General features: G+C 48.6%; 1 protein-coding gene across 3 annotated transcripts in view; it reads left to right on the forward strand.

The window, feature by feature from the left end:
• The window catches only part of ALDH3A2 (aldehyde dehydrogenase 3 family member A2), a 36,273-nt gene that overhangs the window by 17,222 nt on the left and 1,265 nt on the right, over positions 1-17,786 (forward strand). For 2 of the 3 annotated variants that reach the window (XM_082201845.1, XM_082201844.1), the window contains exons 6-11: positions 1,465-1,582; positions 4,007-4,148; positions 7,760-7,937; positions 10,629-10,717; positions 12,802-13,037; positions 15,899-16,016. In XM_082201845.1, coding sequence (XP_082057971.1) covers positions 1,465-1,582; positions 4,007-4,148; positions 7,760-7,937; positions 10,629-10,717; positions 12,802-13,037; positions 15,899-15,979 — 844 coding nt within the window. In that variant the 3' untranslated portion in view covers positions 15,980-16,016. The remainder of the gene's footprint in view (positions 1-1,464; positions 1,583-4,006; positions 4,149-7,759; positions 7,938-10,628; positions 10,718-12,801; positions 13,038-15,898; positions 16,017-17,786) is intronic. The other variant, XM_082201846.1, reaches the window with a different exon arrangement.

Raw genomic sequence — 17,786 nt, forward strand, 5'->3', positions numbered from 1 at the left:
TGCATCATCGGCTTGCGTTAAGCAATCGAAAGCAGGGAATCATAGAATCATAGAGTTGGAAGAGACCACAAGGGCCATTGAGTCCAACCCCCTGCCAAGCAGGAAACACCATCAGAGCACTCCTGACATATGGTTGTCAAGCCTCTGCTTAAAGACCTCCAAAGTAGGAGACTCCACCACACTCCTTGGCAGCAAATTCCACTGTCGAACAGCTCTTACTGTCAGGAAGTTCTTCCTAATGTTTAGGTGGAATCTTCTTTCTTGTGGTTTGGATCCATTGCTCTGTGTCCGCTTCTCTGGAGCAGCAGAAAACAACCTTTCTCCCTCCTCTATGTGACATCCTTTTATATATTTGAACATGGGAGCCAAAGTTCAAATTCTCCCTCCTCCTCCCGTTTTCAAATAAAATAACAGCTGATGCATTCTGAAAATCTGAGCCGACTTTTGTGGTGGGGAAGGTTTTTTGGGCCCCCGACACATACCAGAAGTGGGCAGCGCAGGAGGGAGAATTTGTACCTATGTGGTTTCAGCTACACGCTTTCTCTCTCTGCATCTAAGGGAGCGGAAGGCGTGATCCAAATTCGAGGTTACACTCTAGGCAGAAACACTCATGGAGGTTCAAGCAAAGGATGTTTGGCCCCGGGAGAGTTAGGAGGAACGGACGGGGAAGTCCAGAGGCCCACAACTGGCCTCTCAACCTGGGGTTCCCCATCCCTGATGTTATAGCATGTTGGTTTTGCAGTTGTGCATCAGACCTGGTTGGCGTGCCGTTGTGGGTGGGTGAGGCCCTGGGCATAAAAAGGTAAAGGGACCCTGACCGTTAGGTCCAGTCGTGGCCGACTCTGGGGTTGTGGTGCTCATCTCGCTTTACTGGCTGAGGGAGCCGGCGTACAGCTTCCGGGTCATGTGGCCAGCATGACTAAGCCACTTCTGGCGAACCAGAGCAGCGCATGGAAACGCCGTTTACCTTCCCGCCGGAGTGGTACCTATTTATCGACTTGCACTTTGACGTGCTTTCAAACTGCTAGGTTGGCAGGAGCAGAGACCAAGGAACGGGAGCTCACCCCAGCACGGGATTCGAACCGCCGACCTTCTGATCGGCAAGTCCTAGGCTCTGTGGTTTAACCCACAGCGCCACCCCCGTCCCTGGGCATAGCTGTCAACCTTTCCCTTTTCTTGCAAGGAATCCTATTTGGAATAAGGGAATTTCCCTTAAAAAATGGGAAACGTTGACAGCTATGGCTCTAGGGAACCCCAAAGGAATGCCGTCTTCCAAACAGCGATTATTAGATCACTTAGAAAGGCTGCACATTGCCAATTGATTCTCTTTCAACACTGCGATGCCTTGGTGTAGCCCAGGCGGGATTTCCCCTCCCCACTGCCCTTTGAAAAAGTTTACCTCTCCCAAGACACTAGTCCATGGAGTTAGATCTGAGGTCTCTCTTTCCTCCTTTTTCCTGGCAGGCGGATCACATGGGGGAAATTCATGAATTGCGGACAGACCTGCATCGCCCCTGACTACATTTTGTGCGACCCGTCCATCCAAAACCAAATAGTGGAGACTGTTAAGAAGACACTGAAGGTGAGGTGTTAGAATCAGGCAGGTGTGTTCACAGGTGCCTCGTGCCATTGAGGGTACATGGATTTACAGTCGTGGCTTAGAAGTCGAATGGAATCTGTTCCGGAAGTCCGTTCGACTTCCAAAACATTTGGAAACCAAAGCACGGCTTCTGATTGGCTGCGGGAAGTTCCTGCAGCCACTCAGAAGCCCCGTTGGACGTTCGGGTTCCAAAGAACCTTCGCAAACCGGAACACTCACTTCTGGGTTTGCAGCGTCCGAGTGCCAAGGCGTTGGGGATCCAAGGTACAACTGTATTTTTCCATCACATTTCTAAGCCAGACCTGGAATGTTCATGCCAGGACCTTGGGAACCCCAAGGCTGTGACGCTTTGCGGTTTGAAGTTTTTGAGTCTCTTATTTTCCTTGCATCCACCCTTTTCTGATTGCTTGCTTGTTAACAAGTCAATTAAATTGCTAGTTAGGACTACAAGAAGTTTTGTAAGGAGAAATATATGAAATATTGCAAAGTAGAGAAAGAATAGAGATATTAGTTATGAGATTTAAATGTAATAGTGAAAGTCAGAAATGTACCGTACTTTTCGCACCATAACATTCAGTTTTCCCCCCCAAAAGGTAAAGGGAAATGTGTCTGCGCGTTATGGAGCGAATGCAGGCAGGAGGAGCCACTCTTGCTGGCTGTTCGGCAGCCTCTCTTCCTCCGCTTGGCTTGCTGAGAAGCCGGCAACAGCTGAGCAACAGCTGAGTGTTGGGAGACAGCCTCTCTTCCTCGTGTCTGCCTGCTCTATGGCTTTTTGGCGAGGTGGGAGAAGGGAGGCAGCTCAGAAGCCGGCAAGAGCTGCGCGCAGCGTGTAAAAGCCAAGGTGGGGAAAGGAAGACAGCCTCTCTTTCTCAGTGTCTGCCTGCTCTATGGCTCTCCCTTACACAAATGTAAGCGGCTCTTACTCTGCTTTCTTGACAATGAGCCGGAAGGAGGGACAAAGAGGGCATCCCCTTCCGTCCCTCCCCCAGCACCTCACCGGTAAATTCAAACAAAGCGGCTTACAAGGCTCGTGTCCCTGAGTCGACTCCTCCTCCTCTTTTTGCTCCGGTTGGAGGCAAGGCAGCTGCACAAATGTGAGTTCCCCCTCTCTCTTCCTTCCCTCCCTCCCTCCCTCTTCCAACTTCAAAAAATATTGGGGGGACAGCCAGGTAAGCCCCACTCACATACCACAATGGGGGGTGGGGGGGTGACTCCCTCAAATATTTTATGGCACCTAGGCCCATAGGAGTTGGCTGCTTTGCCTAGGACAAATGTGAGCTCTCCATCTCGCTTCCCTCCCTCCCTCCCTCCCTCTCCCAACTTCAATAAAATATTGGGGGGGGGCAGGTACAGGTAAGCCCCATCTCACAGACTGCAATGATCTCAAGACAAAGTGCATGCACACTGGTACCTTATATGAATGGCAATGCCCATCAGCATGGGGGGAGGATGACTCCCTCAAATATTTAATGGGGGGGGTGAAGGCACCTAGGCCTATAGGAGTTGGCTGCTTTGCCTAGGACAAGTGTGAGCTCCCCCCCTCCTCTTCCTTCATCACTGTATTGGAGATACCATACATTACTGACAGTTCCTTCATTCACGTGGTTACAAAGCACGGATCCACATGGATCCTCAGGATTTTTGCACTGGGTCACCCCAAATTCACCATCAGATCACATAGCATGTCCATGGCTACAGCTTGCACCAAAAAAATCACGCACCCACTGTTGCCTGGGGCCGCAGTGGTGCAAAAACATGGTTACAAAGCATGGATCCACATGGATCCTCAGGATTTTTGCATTGGGCTACCCCAAACTCACTGTCAGATCACATGTCTGTGGCCACAGCATGAACCACAAAAATCATACAGCCACTGTTTCGTTTAGAATATTTTTTTTCTTGTTTTCCTCCTCTAAAAACTAAGCGTGTGTTATGGTTGGGAGCATGTTATAGAGCGAAAAATACGGTAAATTAATTGAATAGATTGGAAATTGGAAAGAGTTTTCCGTTTTGGAGGTGCTTCGCAAAACGAATTTCCTATGGGCTTGCTTCGCAAGACGACAATGTCTTGCGAGTTCCTGCTGGTTTTTTTTCCTTCCCCCCCTTTTTCTAAGCCGCTAAGCCGCTTATCAGCTGATCCGATCAGCAGATAAGCCGCTAAAAGCCGCTAAAAGCCGCTAAAAGCCGCTAATAGTGCTAATCTGCTAATCCGTCAATGGGCTTGCTTTGCAAGACGAAAAAACCGCTAGACGAAGAGAATTACAAAACGGATTCTTTTCGTCTTGCGAGGCACCGCTGTATATATTTAAAAAGTCAATAAAATGAAAACATTTTTTAAAAAACCAGGAGGCTAGCCCTCCCAGCCACCCTGAGCCAACGTGGCCTCGTTGACCCCCCCCCCCGCAGGAATTTTACGGCGAGGACATGAAGAAATCCCCGGACTACGAGAGGATTGTGAACAAACGCCATTTCAAGAGAATCATGGGCCTCCTGGAAGGACAGAAGATCGCTTACGGCGGGGAAGCGGATGAATCCACGTGCTTCATAGGTAAGGCCGGGAGGGACGTGAGTTTGGTCCTGAATCTCAGGCCGTGTTTTTTGGACGCAATCCCCTGCTCTGACGCCGCAAAAGGCATCTTCCTACATTCCTCTTTAAATCAGACCATGAGGACTAGAATCTTGCTTTGTTTTCAAGAGCTGTGGCCGAGCGGTAAGAGCGTTTGCTTTTGCATGCAGCTGGGGCTAGGATGCCCCACCTCCGCCCCAATGTCTGAAACTCTGGAGAGCTGCTGCCAGTCCGTGTAGGCATCCCACCAGATGTCAAAGAGAAGAACAACTACCAGACTTTTAGACGACATCTGAAGGCAGCCCTGTTCAGGGAAGCTTTTAATGTTTGACGGTATTTTAATATTTTGTTGGAAGCTGCCCAGAGTAGCTGGGGAAGCCCAGCCAGATGGGCGGGGTATAAATAATAAATAATAAATTATAATTATTATAATTATAGGCAATACAGTGGTACCTCAGGTTACATACGCTTCAGGTTACAGACTCCGCTAACCCAGAAATAGTGCTTCAGGTTAAGAACTTTGCTTCAGGATGAGAACAGAAATTGTGCTGCGGCGGCACAGCGCCAGCAGGAGGCCCCATTAGCTAAAGTGGTGCTTCAGGTTAAGAACAGTTTCAGGATAAGAACGGACCTCCAGAACGAATTAAGTACTTAACCCGAGGTACCACTGTACTGAGCAAGATAGAGCAGCAGTCTGACCATGTATATAACACAATGTCTTGTATTTAAAGGATTGTCCTTTTAGCCAACTTTAAAAGTGCCCCCAGGAAGCAGATTATTTTTTTAACAAACTAATTTTAAATACAAAGTTGTGCAACAATTGCAAACATCAAACAGCTCCCCCCCCCCCAAATTTAATTTCTCACACTGGAAGGAAGCCCCCCTCCCCCTTTTTTAAGACATGGGTGTTGTCTGAGTCGTCAGAGCAGGAGACTCTTAATCTCAGGGCTGTGGGTTCGAACCCCGTGTTGGGCAAAATAATAATAAATAGTAATAATAAATTTTATTTATACCCTGCCCTCCCCGGCCAGAGCCAGGCTCAGGGCGGCTAACACCAATAAAATCACAGTAAAAAAAAAAAAAAGGTACAACGCCTTTGCCATGTAGGGTCCTCAGGCTGAATATTGCCAGGTGGAAATGTTGGGGTGATCCTATTATTATTATTATTATTATTATTATTATTATTATCATCACCTTTCAGCTCTTCCCCCAAATCACAGGTGAATTGCAGGGGAGGCTGGTTGCAGGGAGAGGTGGAGAGTTTTTAGAACTGAGGGCTAGTAGCTTGAGAAGTTTATATGGAAGCTAGTGTGGGATTTGGAGCCCAATCCTTTGAAGTTCTTCTCAGAAGCAAACTCCCTTCTGGTGCCTGCTGACCTGTAGAAGTTGACTTGCCTCTTAATCCTCTTTTAATTAACTTTAGAACGGTGTTCTTTTTAATATCTGTTTCAGCTTATTAATAATTTGAATGCCTTTCGGTGGTAAACTTTTTAAAAAATTGAACTATAATTAAATACAGAATTATTATTATAATTTTAAACAGCTGCAAAGTGAGCCCCAATGGATTCCGTGTGGGGTTTACTCCCAGGGAAGCATGCAAAGGATTGACATGATAATCTTTTTGACTGGAGACGTTCTGGTTCAGCTTTGGAAATGTTAGGTTTTTCTGTATCCTGTTAATGCACCATTAATTAATTAATTTGAGAGGTTTATATACCACCCGTTCGCTGGGTGGCTTCTAGTACTGCTAAGTGGGCAGATTGGGACGCGGGTTGGCTGTGGGTTAAACCACAGAGCCTAGGATTTGCCGATCAGAAGGTCAGCGGTTCGAATCTCTGCGAGCTCCCATTGCTCAGTCCCTGCTCCTGCCAACCTAGCAGTTTGAAAGCACATCAAAGTGCAAGTAGATAAATAGGTACCACTCTGGCGGGAAAGTAAACGGCGTTTCCGTGCGCTGCTCTGGTTCGCCAGAAGCGGCTTAGTCATGCTGGCCACATGACCCGGAAGCTGTACGCCGGCTCCCTCGGCCAGTAAAGCGAGATGAGCACCGCAACCCCAGAGTCGGCCACGACTGGACCTAATGGTCAGGGGTCCCTTTACCTTTAAGTGGGCAGAGCACCCACTTTGCACCCAGGTTCGGTCCCCGACATCTCTTGTTTAAAAAGGACCAGGTTGCAAGTGATGGGAAATGACTCTCTTGCTCTCCCTGCCAAGGCTGATACTGGCCTAGGCAGACAACGTCTCCAGCAAAGTTATACCCAGAGCAGATGTGTTGGAATAAGCAGCTAATTGAGTCTTGTTCATTGCATGAGCTGGAATAGCTCAGTCAGAAGAGACTCTTAATCGCAGTCATGGATTCAAATCCCACATTGTGTGAAATATTCTTGCATTGAAGGGGGTTGGACTAGTGGGCTCTTATGGTCCCTTCCAACTCTACAATTCTATGATTAATTTATTCGTTTAATTATTATTATTATTATTATTATTATTATTATTATTATTATTATTATTATTATTATTTCTACCCCACACATCTGGCTGGATTTCCCCAGCCATTCTGGGCAGCACCCAACCGAATATTAAAAACACAATACAGCATTAAACATTAAAAACTTCCCTAAACTGGGCTGCCTTCAGATGTCTTTTAGAAATTAACTTCAACAGGTCTACTCTGAGCAGGACTAACGTTGTGTTTGATATTTTATTTCTTGCTTATATATATAAATGCATTTATATCCCACATTTTTACTTTGAGGAGTTCAAGGGGGTCTACGTAGTTCTCCCCTTAATAATGAGGGTGAGGGTGATGGTGGTGGTAATTATGATAATAATACAGTGGTACCTCAGGTTACATACGCTTCAGGTTACAGACTCAGCTAACCCAGAAATAGTACCTCGGGTTAAGAACTTTGCTTCAGGATGAGAACAGAAATCGTGCTCTGGCAGCACGGTGGCAGTAGGAGGCCCCATTGGCTAAAGTGGTGCTTCAGGTTAAGAACAGTTTCAGGTTAAGAACGGACCTCCGGAACGAATTAAGTACTTAACCCGAGGCACCACTGTACTTAATACAATATACAATATGCAAATAAAGTAACATTCAACATTCATTAAAATAACACAGAATAATATTAAATATCAGCATTTCAAGGTGAAACAGAAATCCACTCTTAACAGTTACAGTAAGGGATTTCTAAACGCCAGTCAATAAAACGGCAGCAAGCCCCAGTGCACAGCATAATACAATACAAAATGAGAAGCGGAGCCTGGAGGTTGGGGCAAGGCAGGGGGACAGAGGCCTTGCCTGATGGAGCCTCTCCCCTCGGAGTTCTTCCTCCAGGCAAGGCAGGTGGTAAGTGTGGATTGCAACACTTCATTGAATCCCCACAACACCCTGTGAGGCAGGTGAGGCTCAGAAGCAACGGCTGGCCCAAGGTCACCGGGTGAGTTCCCTGGCCGAGTGGGGATTCGAACCCTGGCCTCCCAGGTCTAGCTCCAACCACTGCACCACACTGCCTCTTTCCACCGACCTCCACGGATGAGCAGGTTACCCTGCCCTTCCCCCTCCCACCCTGGACTCCTCTCTTTTCTCCCAGCACCAACCATTCTCACGGACGTCAGCCGGGAATCCAAGGTCATGCAGGAGGAGATCTTCGGCCCCATCCTGCCCATCGTCACCGTCAAGGGACTGGACGACGCCATCCAGTTCATCAACCAGCGGGAGAAGCCCCTCGCCCTTTACGTCTTCGCCGACAAGAAGGTAAGAGTTCAGAGGTCCGGGTTTCGCACTCGGGTGACGGAGCCTCTTGGGACACAAACCACTTCTGGGCGTCGTCGATTTGTTCCGGCCTCAGTCCTGGTTGCAAACCATTTGGGTTTCAGTCCTAGTACTTGGAGACAGATTGCCTCCAACGGTGGAGAAAGCAGCCGTTCTTCCTGGTAGCCGCTGAGAGCATGAATTTGTCATTTTAAAAGCCACGGTTATTATTAATAATAATAATTTTTATTTATACCCCGCCCTCCCCAGCCAAGGCCAGGCTCAGGGCGGCTAACAAGCAATAATAAAAACAAGTTGAATGAATACAACTTAAAAACAAGATTAAAATACAACATTAAAATATCGAAACATTAAAATATTACAATGCAGCCTCATTACAGGAGGAGAAAGGAAAAAGGAAAAAGAATATTAATATTCCTCCTTTATTCCAGTCGGTCTCTGCATTGGACTTGAAACTTTTCACATATGGAATTGTTTGTGTACAGTGGATGCTCGGGTTGCGAACGTGATCCATGCAGGAGGCACGTTCATAACCTGAAGCATTCGCAACCCGCGGCGCCGCATTTGCACACGTGCAGGTCGCGATTCGGCGCTTCTGCGCATGCGCAAAGTGTGATTTAGTGCTCCTGCGCGAGCGACGAAACCCGGAAGTAACCCGTTCCAGTACTTCCAGGTTTTGGTGCATCCGTAACCTGAAAACGCGCAACCTGAAGCGTCTGTAACCCGAGGTATGACTGTATCTGTATGGGATCGTTTAAAATTGTTTCCGTGGTGACGTTGCATTGAGACGGTTTATGGGAAGCAATTCACGGACAGCATCAAATCCACAATTTCTTACACTTCATTTTGTTCACAGATCGCCTCCTGAGACGCCTCTGGATGTGATTTTCACAATGCAGTAGAAGCATTTATAAGAACAGTAAAAACAAAACAAAAGGAATTACATATATAACAACAGTTTGAGCAACTGCATGCGTACACACACACACACACACACAACTTCAAATCTAGTGCAGGTGCCATATAAAGATGTCAATTAGAAGATTCTGTTGGAAGATGAAAAGTCTTTAACGAGGAACAAGAAGGTGATAGAAAAGGCTGCTTTCTGATTTTTAACGGGAGGGAGTTCCAGAAGGCAGGAGACACCACGCCATAGGCCAAATTCTAACCTTGTGTGGAATGGACTTCCTGATAAGATCATCATCATAATAATAAATAATAACATTTTATTTATATCCCGCCCTCCCCAGCTGAAGCCAGGCTCAGAGCGGCTAACAACAGTAAAATAATACAACATTCTAAAATCAATTCATTATAAAACCAGTTTAAATCAAATTAATGGCAACCATTGGGCTAGAGTTCTGTGAAGATTACCAAAGGAGGGGGTCAGACTGTGCCTTGGCCAAAGGCCTGGTGGAACAGCTCTGTCTTGCAGGCCCTGCGGAAAGATGTCAAGTCCCTCAGGGCCCTTGTCTCTTGGGCCACAGCTGAAAAAGCCCTGGCTCTGGTTGAGGCCAGCCTAACCTCCCTGTGGCCCGGGACCTCCAAGATGTTTTTGTTTGAAGACCGTAAGGTCCTCCGTGGGACATACCAGGAGAGGCGGTCCCGTAGGTATGAGGGTCCTAGGCTGTGAAAGGCTGTCTCCTGCAGAGTGCTGTGATCCATTGATCAGGGCATCCTGGTTTCGAGCTGTGTGACCGTGTGGCGATGTGGGTTAAACCACAGAGCCTAGGACTTGCCAATCAGAAGGTCGGCAGTTCGAACCCCCGCGACGGGGTGAGCTCCCATTGCTTCGTCCCTGCTCCTGCCAACCTAGCAGTTTGAAAGCACGTCAAACTGCAAGTAGATAAATAGGTACCACTCCAGCGGGAAGGTAAACAGTGTTTCTGTGCGTTGCTCTGGTTCTCCAGAAGCAGCTCAGTCATGCTGGCCACATGACCCGGAAGATGTACGCCGGCTCCCTCGGTCAATAAAGCGAGATGAGCGCCGCAACCCCAGAGTTGGCCATGAATGGACCTAATGGTCAGGGGCCCTTTTACCTTTACTAGGCCTCTGCCCACCAGGAACTTGGCCCCAATTCCATTTCCGGGTCTCGTTCATCGACCCATTCTGGTGACACAGCCGGAACCAAACCTGCCTCCCCAAAATACTGAGGTGTCGTTTATTCCATCCCTCCAGTTAATCAGCCCAAGAGCGAGTTGATGGATCTGTTGCTTGAGCTGATTATAGCTTGCAGTCTCATTTCCCTCTCTTATCCGCCCCCCTTCTGGTCTTGGTCCAGTATCCCTGAAGGAGCGTCTTCACCTCCATCATTCTACCCGGACACTGAGGTCCAGCACCGACGGCCTTCTGGCAGTTCCCTCATTGTGAGAAGCCAAGTTACAGGGAACCAGGCAGAGGGCCTTCTCGGTAGTGGCGCCTTCCCTGTGGAACACCCTCCCACCAGATGTCAAAGAGAACAACAACTACCAGGCTTTTAGAAGACATCTGAAGGCAGCCCTGTTTAGGGAAGCTTTTAATGTTTGATGTATGATAGTATTTTAATATTCTTTTGGAAGCCACCCAGAGTGGCTGGGGAAGCGCAGCCAGATGGGTGGGGTATAAATAATAAATTATTATTATTATTATTATTATTATTATTATTATTATTATTATTATTATTTTCCTCCCTCCCAGATAATCAAAAGGATGATTGCAGAGACTTCCAGCGGAGGGGTGACAGCCAACGATGTTCTGATGCACTTCACGCTCCCTTGCTTCCCGTTTGGAGGCGTTGGTGAGTCAGTCGCCCCTCAGGGACAGGGGTGTGTGTGCCAAGATGGCAGGGGAGGATGTGGGATTGGATGGGGGCTTCCTTGGCAGACTTTCCTAATCAGGAGGAGTTTTGTCTTCTGCCTCATGCCTTGGGGCAAGCTGCTCTGCCTCAGCCCTCCCTCCCCTCTCTGTTCTGATGTTACTTATGGCAGCCCACTTTACAGGGCTCTTGTGAACTATAATAATACTAATAATACTAATAATAAATTTTATTTATACCCCGCCTTCCCCGGCCAGAGCTGGGCTCAGGCCAGCTAACACCCATAAAATCACAGTACAGTGGTACCTCGGGTTACATACGCTTCAGGTTACGCACTCCGCTAACCCAGAAATAGTGCTTCAGGTTAAGAACTTTGCTTCAGGATGAGAACAGGAATCGTGCTCTGGCGGTGTGGCGGCAGCAGGAGGCCCCATTAGCTAAAGTGGTGCTTCAGGTTAAGGACAGTTTCAGGTTAAGAATGGACCTCCAGAACAAATTAAGTACTTAACCCGAGGTACCACTGTAAAAACATAATGGGGGGGGTGAACCAAATTAAATACAGGTTAAAATACAATTTAAAATGCAGCCTCATTTTAAAGTAGCTGATAAATCAAGGCCATAAGGGGAGGGAAACTTAAGGGTCAGACTGAGTCCAAACCAAAGGTGAGGCGGAACAGCTCTGTCTTGCAGGCCCTGCAGAAAGATGTCAAGTCCCGCAGGGCCCTAGTCTCTTGGGACAGAGCGTTCCACCACCTCGGGGCCAGTACTGAAAAGGCCCTGGCCCTAGTTGAGACCAATCTAACCTCCTTGAGGCTTGGAACCTCCAAAGTGTTGTTATTTGTGGACCTTAAGGTCCTCCACAGGGCATACTAGGAGAGGCGGTCCCGTAGGTACATGGGTCCTAGGCCCTCCCTAAAGCCTGGGACCCGCTTGATCCTGGTTTGCCCAGGCGTTTTAGATTCTCGTGATCTCCCTCGGTATGCTTTGTGATTTTTATCCGTGGTCCTTCCTCCCGTTGGCCAACATCAGGATTTTACAGCGTTCTACCCACATTGCGCACTGCTCTGGAATCCGTTTCAACGAATAAACAAATGAACACATTAACAAACTCTGAACACACAGTGCTATATAAATTGTGTTTGTTTATAATTGATTATACACTTAGCTTAATATAACCAAATGTTGTTTTTATTTATGCTCATTTATCATAACATGGGACGCAGGTGGCGCTGTGGGTTAAACCACAGAGCCTAGGACTTGCTGATCAGAAGGTCGGTGGTTCGAATCCCCTTGCGGGGGTGAGCTCCCGTTGCTCAGTCCCAGCTCCTGCCAACCTAGCAGTTTGAAAGCACGTCAAAGTGCAAGTAGATAAATAGGTACCACTCTGGCAGGAAGGTAAACGGCGTTTCCGTGCGCTGCTCTGGTTCGCCAGGAGCGGCTTAGTCCTGCTGGCCACATGACCCGGAAGCTCCCTCGGCCAGTAAAGCGAGATGAGCGCTGCAACCCCAGAGTCAGCCACGACTGGACCTAATGGTCAGGGGTCCCTTTACCTTTACCTATCATAACATTATTTAGACCAGTTTTATTTAATAACAGTTTATCATAACCATAATTATTACTAAATAATAATGGGTTGTATCTGGCTATGTCTTACTCAGAGTAGGCTCAATGAAATGAAGGAATATACTTTAACTCTCAGTCTGACTTAGTTGGATTCTTTTCTTGCAGAGCTATATATTATTTGATGGTTTGTGGTTTTCTTTTTTGGCATCTTGAGGACTAGTGACTTGACAGAACTATGTGTTTATTGCTTGAGGACTTGCGGCTTTTGTTGGCAGCGCTATACATCATTGGTTGAGGACTAGTTACTTTTTTTTGACAGATCTGTAGGCTAATTGCTTTGAGGGCTAGTGACTTGTGGGGGTTTTTTTTGGCAGATCGATTTACCCAGCTTCCTTTTCATACTTGATGGGTTTTTGTTTTGCTCCTGCAAGGTCAAAGGAAGTGGACCAACTCTTTCCCCCCTGCTTAAACCTTGTTTGCCATTGTTCCCCCCCCCCCTCCAGGTAACAGCGGGATGGGGGCCTACCACGGCCGGTACAGCTTTGAGACCTTCTCCCACAAACGCGCCTGCCTCGTCCGGGCCCTCAAGATGGAAGCTGTCAACAACCTCCGTTACCCGCCCAGCAGCCGCAAGAAGGTAGATTGGGCCAAGTTCTTTGTCCTGCAGAAGTTCAACAAACGCAAGATTGGACTCGCCCTCCTGGCAGTCTTGGGCATCCTGGTGGCCGTCGTGGTCAAGGTGAGCTGTTGGCATATACTGGCTGGACTAATAATAATAATAATAATAATAATAATAATAATTTATCATTTATACCCCGCCCATCTGGCTGGGTTTCCCCAGCCGCTCTGGGCGGCTCCCAACATAATATTGAAATCATGATAAAACATCAAACGTTAAAACCTTCCCTATACAGTGGTACCTCGGGTTACAGATGCTTCAGGTTACAGACTCCGCTAACCCAGAAATAGTACCTCGGGTTAAGAACTTTGCTTCAGGATGAGAACAGAAATTGCGTGACGGCAGCGGGGGGGGGGCATTAGCTAAAGTAATACCTCAGGTTAAGAACGGACCTCCAGAACGAATTAAGTTCTTAACCCGAGGTACCACTGTACAAGGTTGCTTTCAGATGTCTTCTAAAAGTCAGGTAGTTGTTTATTTCCTTGACATCTGGTGGGAGGGCGTTCCACAGGGCGGGCGCCACCACCGGGAAGGCCCTCTGCCTGGTTCCCTGTAACCTCACATCTCGCAGGGAGGGAACCGCCAGAAGGCCCTCAGCACTGGATCCCAGTGTCCAGGTTGAACGATGGGAGTGGAGACGTTCCTTTAGGTATACAGGACCGAGGCCATTTAGCCCTTTCAAGGTCAGCACCAACACTTTGAATTGTGCTTGGAAACGTACTGGGAGGCAATGCAGGTCTTTTCAGGACCAGTGTTATGTGGTCTCGGCAGCTGCCCCCAGTCTCCAGTCTAGCTGCCGCTTTCTGGATTAGTTGCAGTTTCCGGGTCACCTTCAAAGGTAGCCCCACGTAGAGCGCATTGCAGTAGTCCGAGAGGGAGATAACCAGAACATGCACCACTCTGGTCAGACAGTCTGCGGGCAGGAAGGGTCTTAGCCTGCGTACCAGGTGGAGCTGGGAGACAGCAGAGGAATGGTTGGAGGCACCAGCAGAGACTCAGAGCCCAATAAGTGGGGGGACGATGAGGGAGAAGACCAGGAAGAGAAGTCGGAAGCTGAAGAGCTAACGGGACTTAGTGAGAAGGAAGAGGCTGTAACAGAGAACAGTCCAGAATCAAAGGCAGAAGCTGGAGCAGGAGAGGAGGGATTCCGAGAGGCCGAGATGAGTTTGGAGGGCCACAGGGGTCTCCCTTTCCTGCAGCAACAAGCTGCTCTCCCCCCTTGTCTCCCAGAACCAGGAGAGGCATGAAAAGGGCAGAGAAGAAATTAGCGTCAACGCAGGCGTACTCTCAGATTGCGTAGGGAAAACCCTGGAGAGAAGGGGACTTAGGCAGCTGTGAGGTGGCAGGGATTTTCAGTCTCCGCAACAGCTTCTTGGGGCAAGGCCTGGCAGAGATGAGTCGCTGTGCTCTTTAGGCCTGACGCTTCTGTGCAGATCGTGGATTTTTCGTGTGGCCTTCCCAGCATAGCTTAACTGGGAGCTAAGTTGTCCATCCTTGCTGGGACTCTGCTGAAAGGAGGTGGCGTGTCGGAAGGGCTGTTGGGTCATTGAAAAGGGCGAAGGCCCGGTTCCTGGCTGCCCTGGAGGGCAGAACTAATGAGGTTGGGTAAAAGGCGGGTCGATTTTGGCTGAACTTTAGAAGGAACATCAGAACAGTCAAGGCAGTTGGCCAACAGGGCCCAGTTCCTTAGAATCATAGAACTGCAGACCTGGAAAGGGCCCCTAGGGTCATCCAGTCCACCCCCTCCTGCAGTGCAGAAATCTCAACATGCAAGAGGGGGCGGGCTTTCCCCCCGATGTGGGACTTCAGGCGCAGCCTGGGCAGTCACCTGTTGTTGGAGTGGCGACCGGTGCCCAGTAGCATGGAAAGCGGGGAGACCGGATGGTAGGAGGAGCCAGAGCAAAACGGTAGGCGGAGCTAGAGCCAGTAGTTCTGATTGGTTGTAAGAAGGCAGGCGGGGCGGGAGTTGGCTGAAGGCCAGCTGTGGTTGGTGCACTGTTTTAAGGGCTGTTCCTTTACGGGGGGGGGGGGGTTTCAGTCTTATTTGACTCCTGTTGTAAATCGCCCGTCAGCTTGTGCGAAAGGTGGCATACTTTGCTTAAGACAGAATGAGTGCTCACACACACTCAGAGGCAACTGTAGTTCAGTGGTTTAAATATGTAAGTGAAATTGGATATATAATTTATCTGAATAATTGTGCGGGGGGCAGAGAAGGAGTGAATGGGCTGCCCCCAGAAAGAGATGGAGTGGGAACAGTTTCTAAGGCCCGTGTGGCTGTTTGGGGTGGTTGATAGCTCTGTTCTCTTTACCTAGGAATTTGGTTAAATTGGGGGAAATGTTAATTATTGTCCTCTCTACACTTTTGCTCTGCTTGCTTTAGGATGGTGCGGTTCATTTCTTCATTATCTTTACAGATTCTGTCATTTTTTGTTACACCGTTGTCATTTACTTCTGGACATTTTTATTATCATTACTTCATCTCATTGCTCACCGCCTTGGGATTGGAAATATTCAGTGAAGAGCAGGTTATAGACACACAGAAATAAAAAATGAAAATAGATCGGCACTGGGAGGCCCCATCTGATTCTCTAAATTCTGCTCTTCCAGCTCCCATTGCTGCCTTAAACCGGATTCTCTTCTCTGACATCATTGCCCAGAGGGAACCTTCTGGATCTCCAGACGTTGCTGGACTCCAACTCCCATAATTCCACTGGCCGGTGACCCTGCAGCCTGCTGGGAATTGAAGTCCAACAACGGCTGCAGCCTCTATACAGGTTCCCCAAGGCCTGGCACTCCTCTGTATGGGTGTATTCCTTCCCTACAAGAACTCGGCCCACAAGCCCAACGCATGTTAAGTTAGACAAAAGCAGGGGTTGCCCCCTTACCCAATCTATTTCTCATTTTCTTCTGGTTCTCCCCAGAACGGCCGGGTTGGGCTAGGGATTAAGACCTTGCTGGCCGCAGTGGCCACACAGAGAATGTGGAACCTCGGTAGAAAGTGATGAAACCCATACTCAAAGCCGGCGCCGTTCAGGGGAGGTAGGACTCTCCTTTCTTGCTATTCCGTGCCCGTCTCCCGTGTGGCCCCTGCATGCGGCTTGCACAGATGTGGGGGCCGCATGATTAAAAAATGGCATGCACTCGGTTGTGGCTTTCTGTAACTGAGCAGCATTGGGGAAAGAGTTTAGTTCAGGGGTGAGGAACCCCGGCGGTCTTGCAGGCATGGTGGGGGTACAAAACCCATCATTCCAGCAAGATGATGAAGGGGATCAAAATGACTCCTCTACTAGGAAAAAGTGGCAGCCTTTGGGGCTTTTCAGTTCGGAGAAAAGGCAACTCAGAGGTGACAGGATAAATAATAATAATAATAATAACAACAACAACAACAATAACAATTTCTTATTTATACCCCGCCCATCTGGCTGGGCTTCCCCAGCCACTCTGGGCGGCTTCCAACCAAATATTAAAATACAGTAATGCTTCCCTAAACAGGGCTGCCTTCAGATGTCTTCTAAAAGTTTGGTAGTAGTTGTTCTCTTTGACATCTGGTGGGAGGGTGTTCCACAGGGCGGGCGCCACTACCGAGAAGGCCCTCTGCCTGGTTCCCTGTAGCCTTGCTTCTCGCAGCGAGGGAACCGCCAGAAGGCCCTCAGCGCTGCACCTCAGTGTCCGGGCAGAACGATTGGGGTGGAGACGCTCCTTCAGGTATACTGGGCCGAGGCCGTTTAGGGCTTTAAAGCTCAGCACTAACACTTTGAATTGTGCTTGGAAACATACTGGGAGCCAATGTAGGTCTTTCAAGACCGGTGTTATGTGGTCTTGGCGGCTGCTCCCAGTCACCGGTCTAGGATAGACTTCCATAGAATTATGCATGGCACGGAGAAATCGGACAGAGAGAAGTTTTTCCCTCCTCGTAACACGAGAACTCGTGGGCATCTTTAGAGGTTGGAAGAATCAGGACAGATGGAAGGAATTGTTTCTTCACGCAGCGCATTGTTGAGCTGTGGAACTCCTTCCCACAAGAGTGGTTATGGCTTTAAAAGAGGCTTCAAATGCTATCAGCGGCTCGGCTCTGCCTCCACAGTTATTGGGAACCGTAGAAGGGGATGGCGCTCTTGTGCCCAGATCCTGCTTGCAGGTTCCCTGTGATGGGCATCTGGTTGGCCCCGGGGAGAACTGGACTGAGTGGGCCATTGGCCTAACAGCAGGTTCTTCTCATGAAGAGGCTGGGGGCGCTGGGAGTCCAGCAACACAGAATCACAGACTTGTGGAGTCGGCATCTAGTCCTGCAATTCAGGAATCTCAGCTATAAATACATGATAGATGGCTATCCAATCTTTGCTTAAAGACCTCCAGCGAAGGAAGGAGAGTCCACCATCTCTTGTGGGAGTCTGTTCCACTGTCCAATGGCTCTTATTGGCAGAGTGGTCTTCCTCAGGCTCCCCATCCCTGATCTAGCAGCGCCTCGGACGCAATATATCTCATCGTTTTTGTGGATAACAAGATCAAGTTATCTCTTCTGATACGCATCCAATGAGATGTTTCTGTTTTTGCGTGTGGCTTGCAATGATCTGCTGAGGAGTTTAGGATGGGAGAGTTGGAAGGGACCCTGCAATGCTTGCTCCATTTGCGGTGGCCGCTCGCTATTTTTGACATGTGTCCGTCGCGATCGCTCACAAAAAGACCATTTGCTGGCAATCCCCCACAGAGCTGTTGCTGATCAGATTCTAAGAGCAGATGAGTCAACGGCGTGCCTCAGTTTAAGGCAGCATTCGACATTCTTCCATGCATAGCTTCAAATTTCTGGGG

The sequence above is a fragment of the Podarcis vaucheri genome (assembly GCF_965113315.1).
Source record: "Podarcis vaucheri genome assembly, chromosome: 15".
Lineage (NCBI taxonomy): Eukaryota > Metazoa > Chordata > Lepidosauria > Squamata > Lacertidae > Podarcis > Podarcis vaucheri.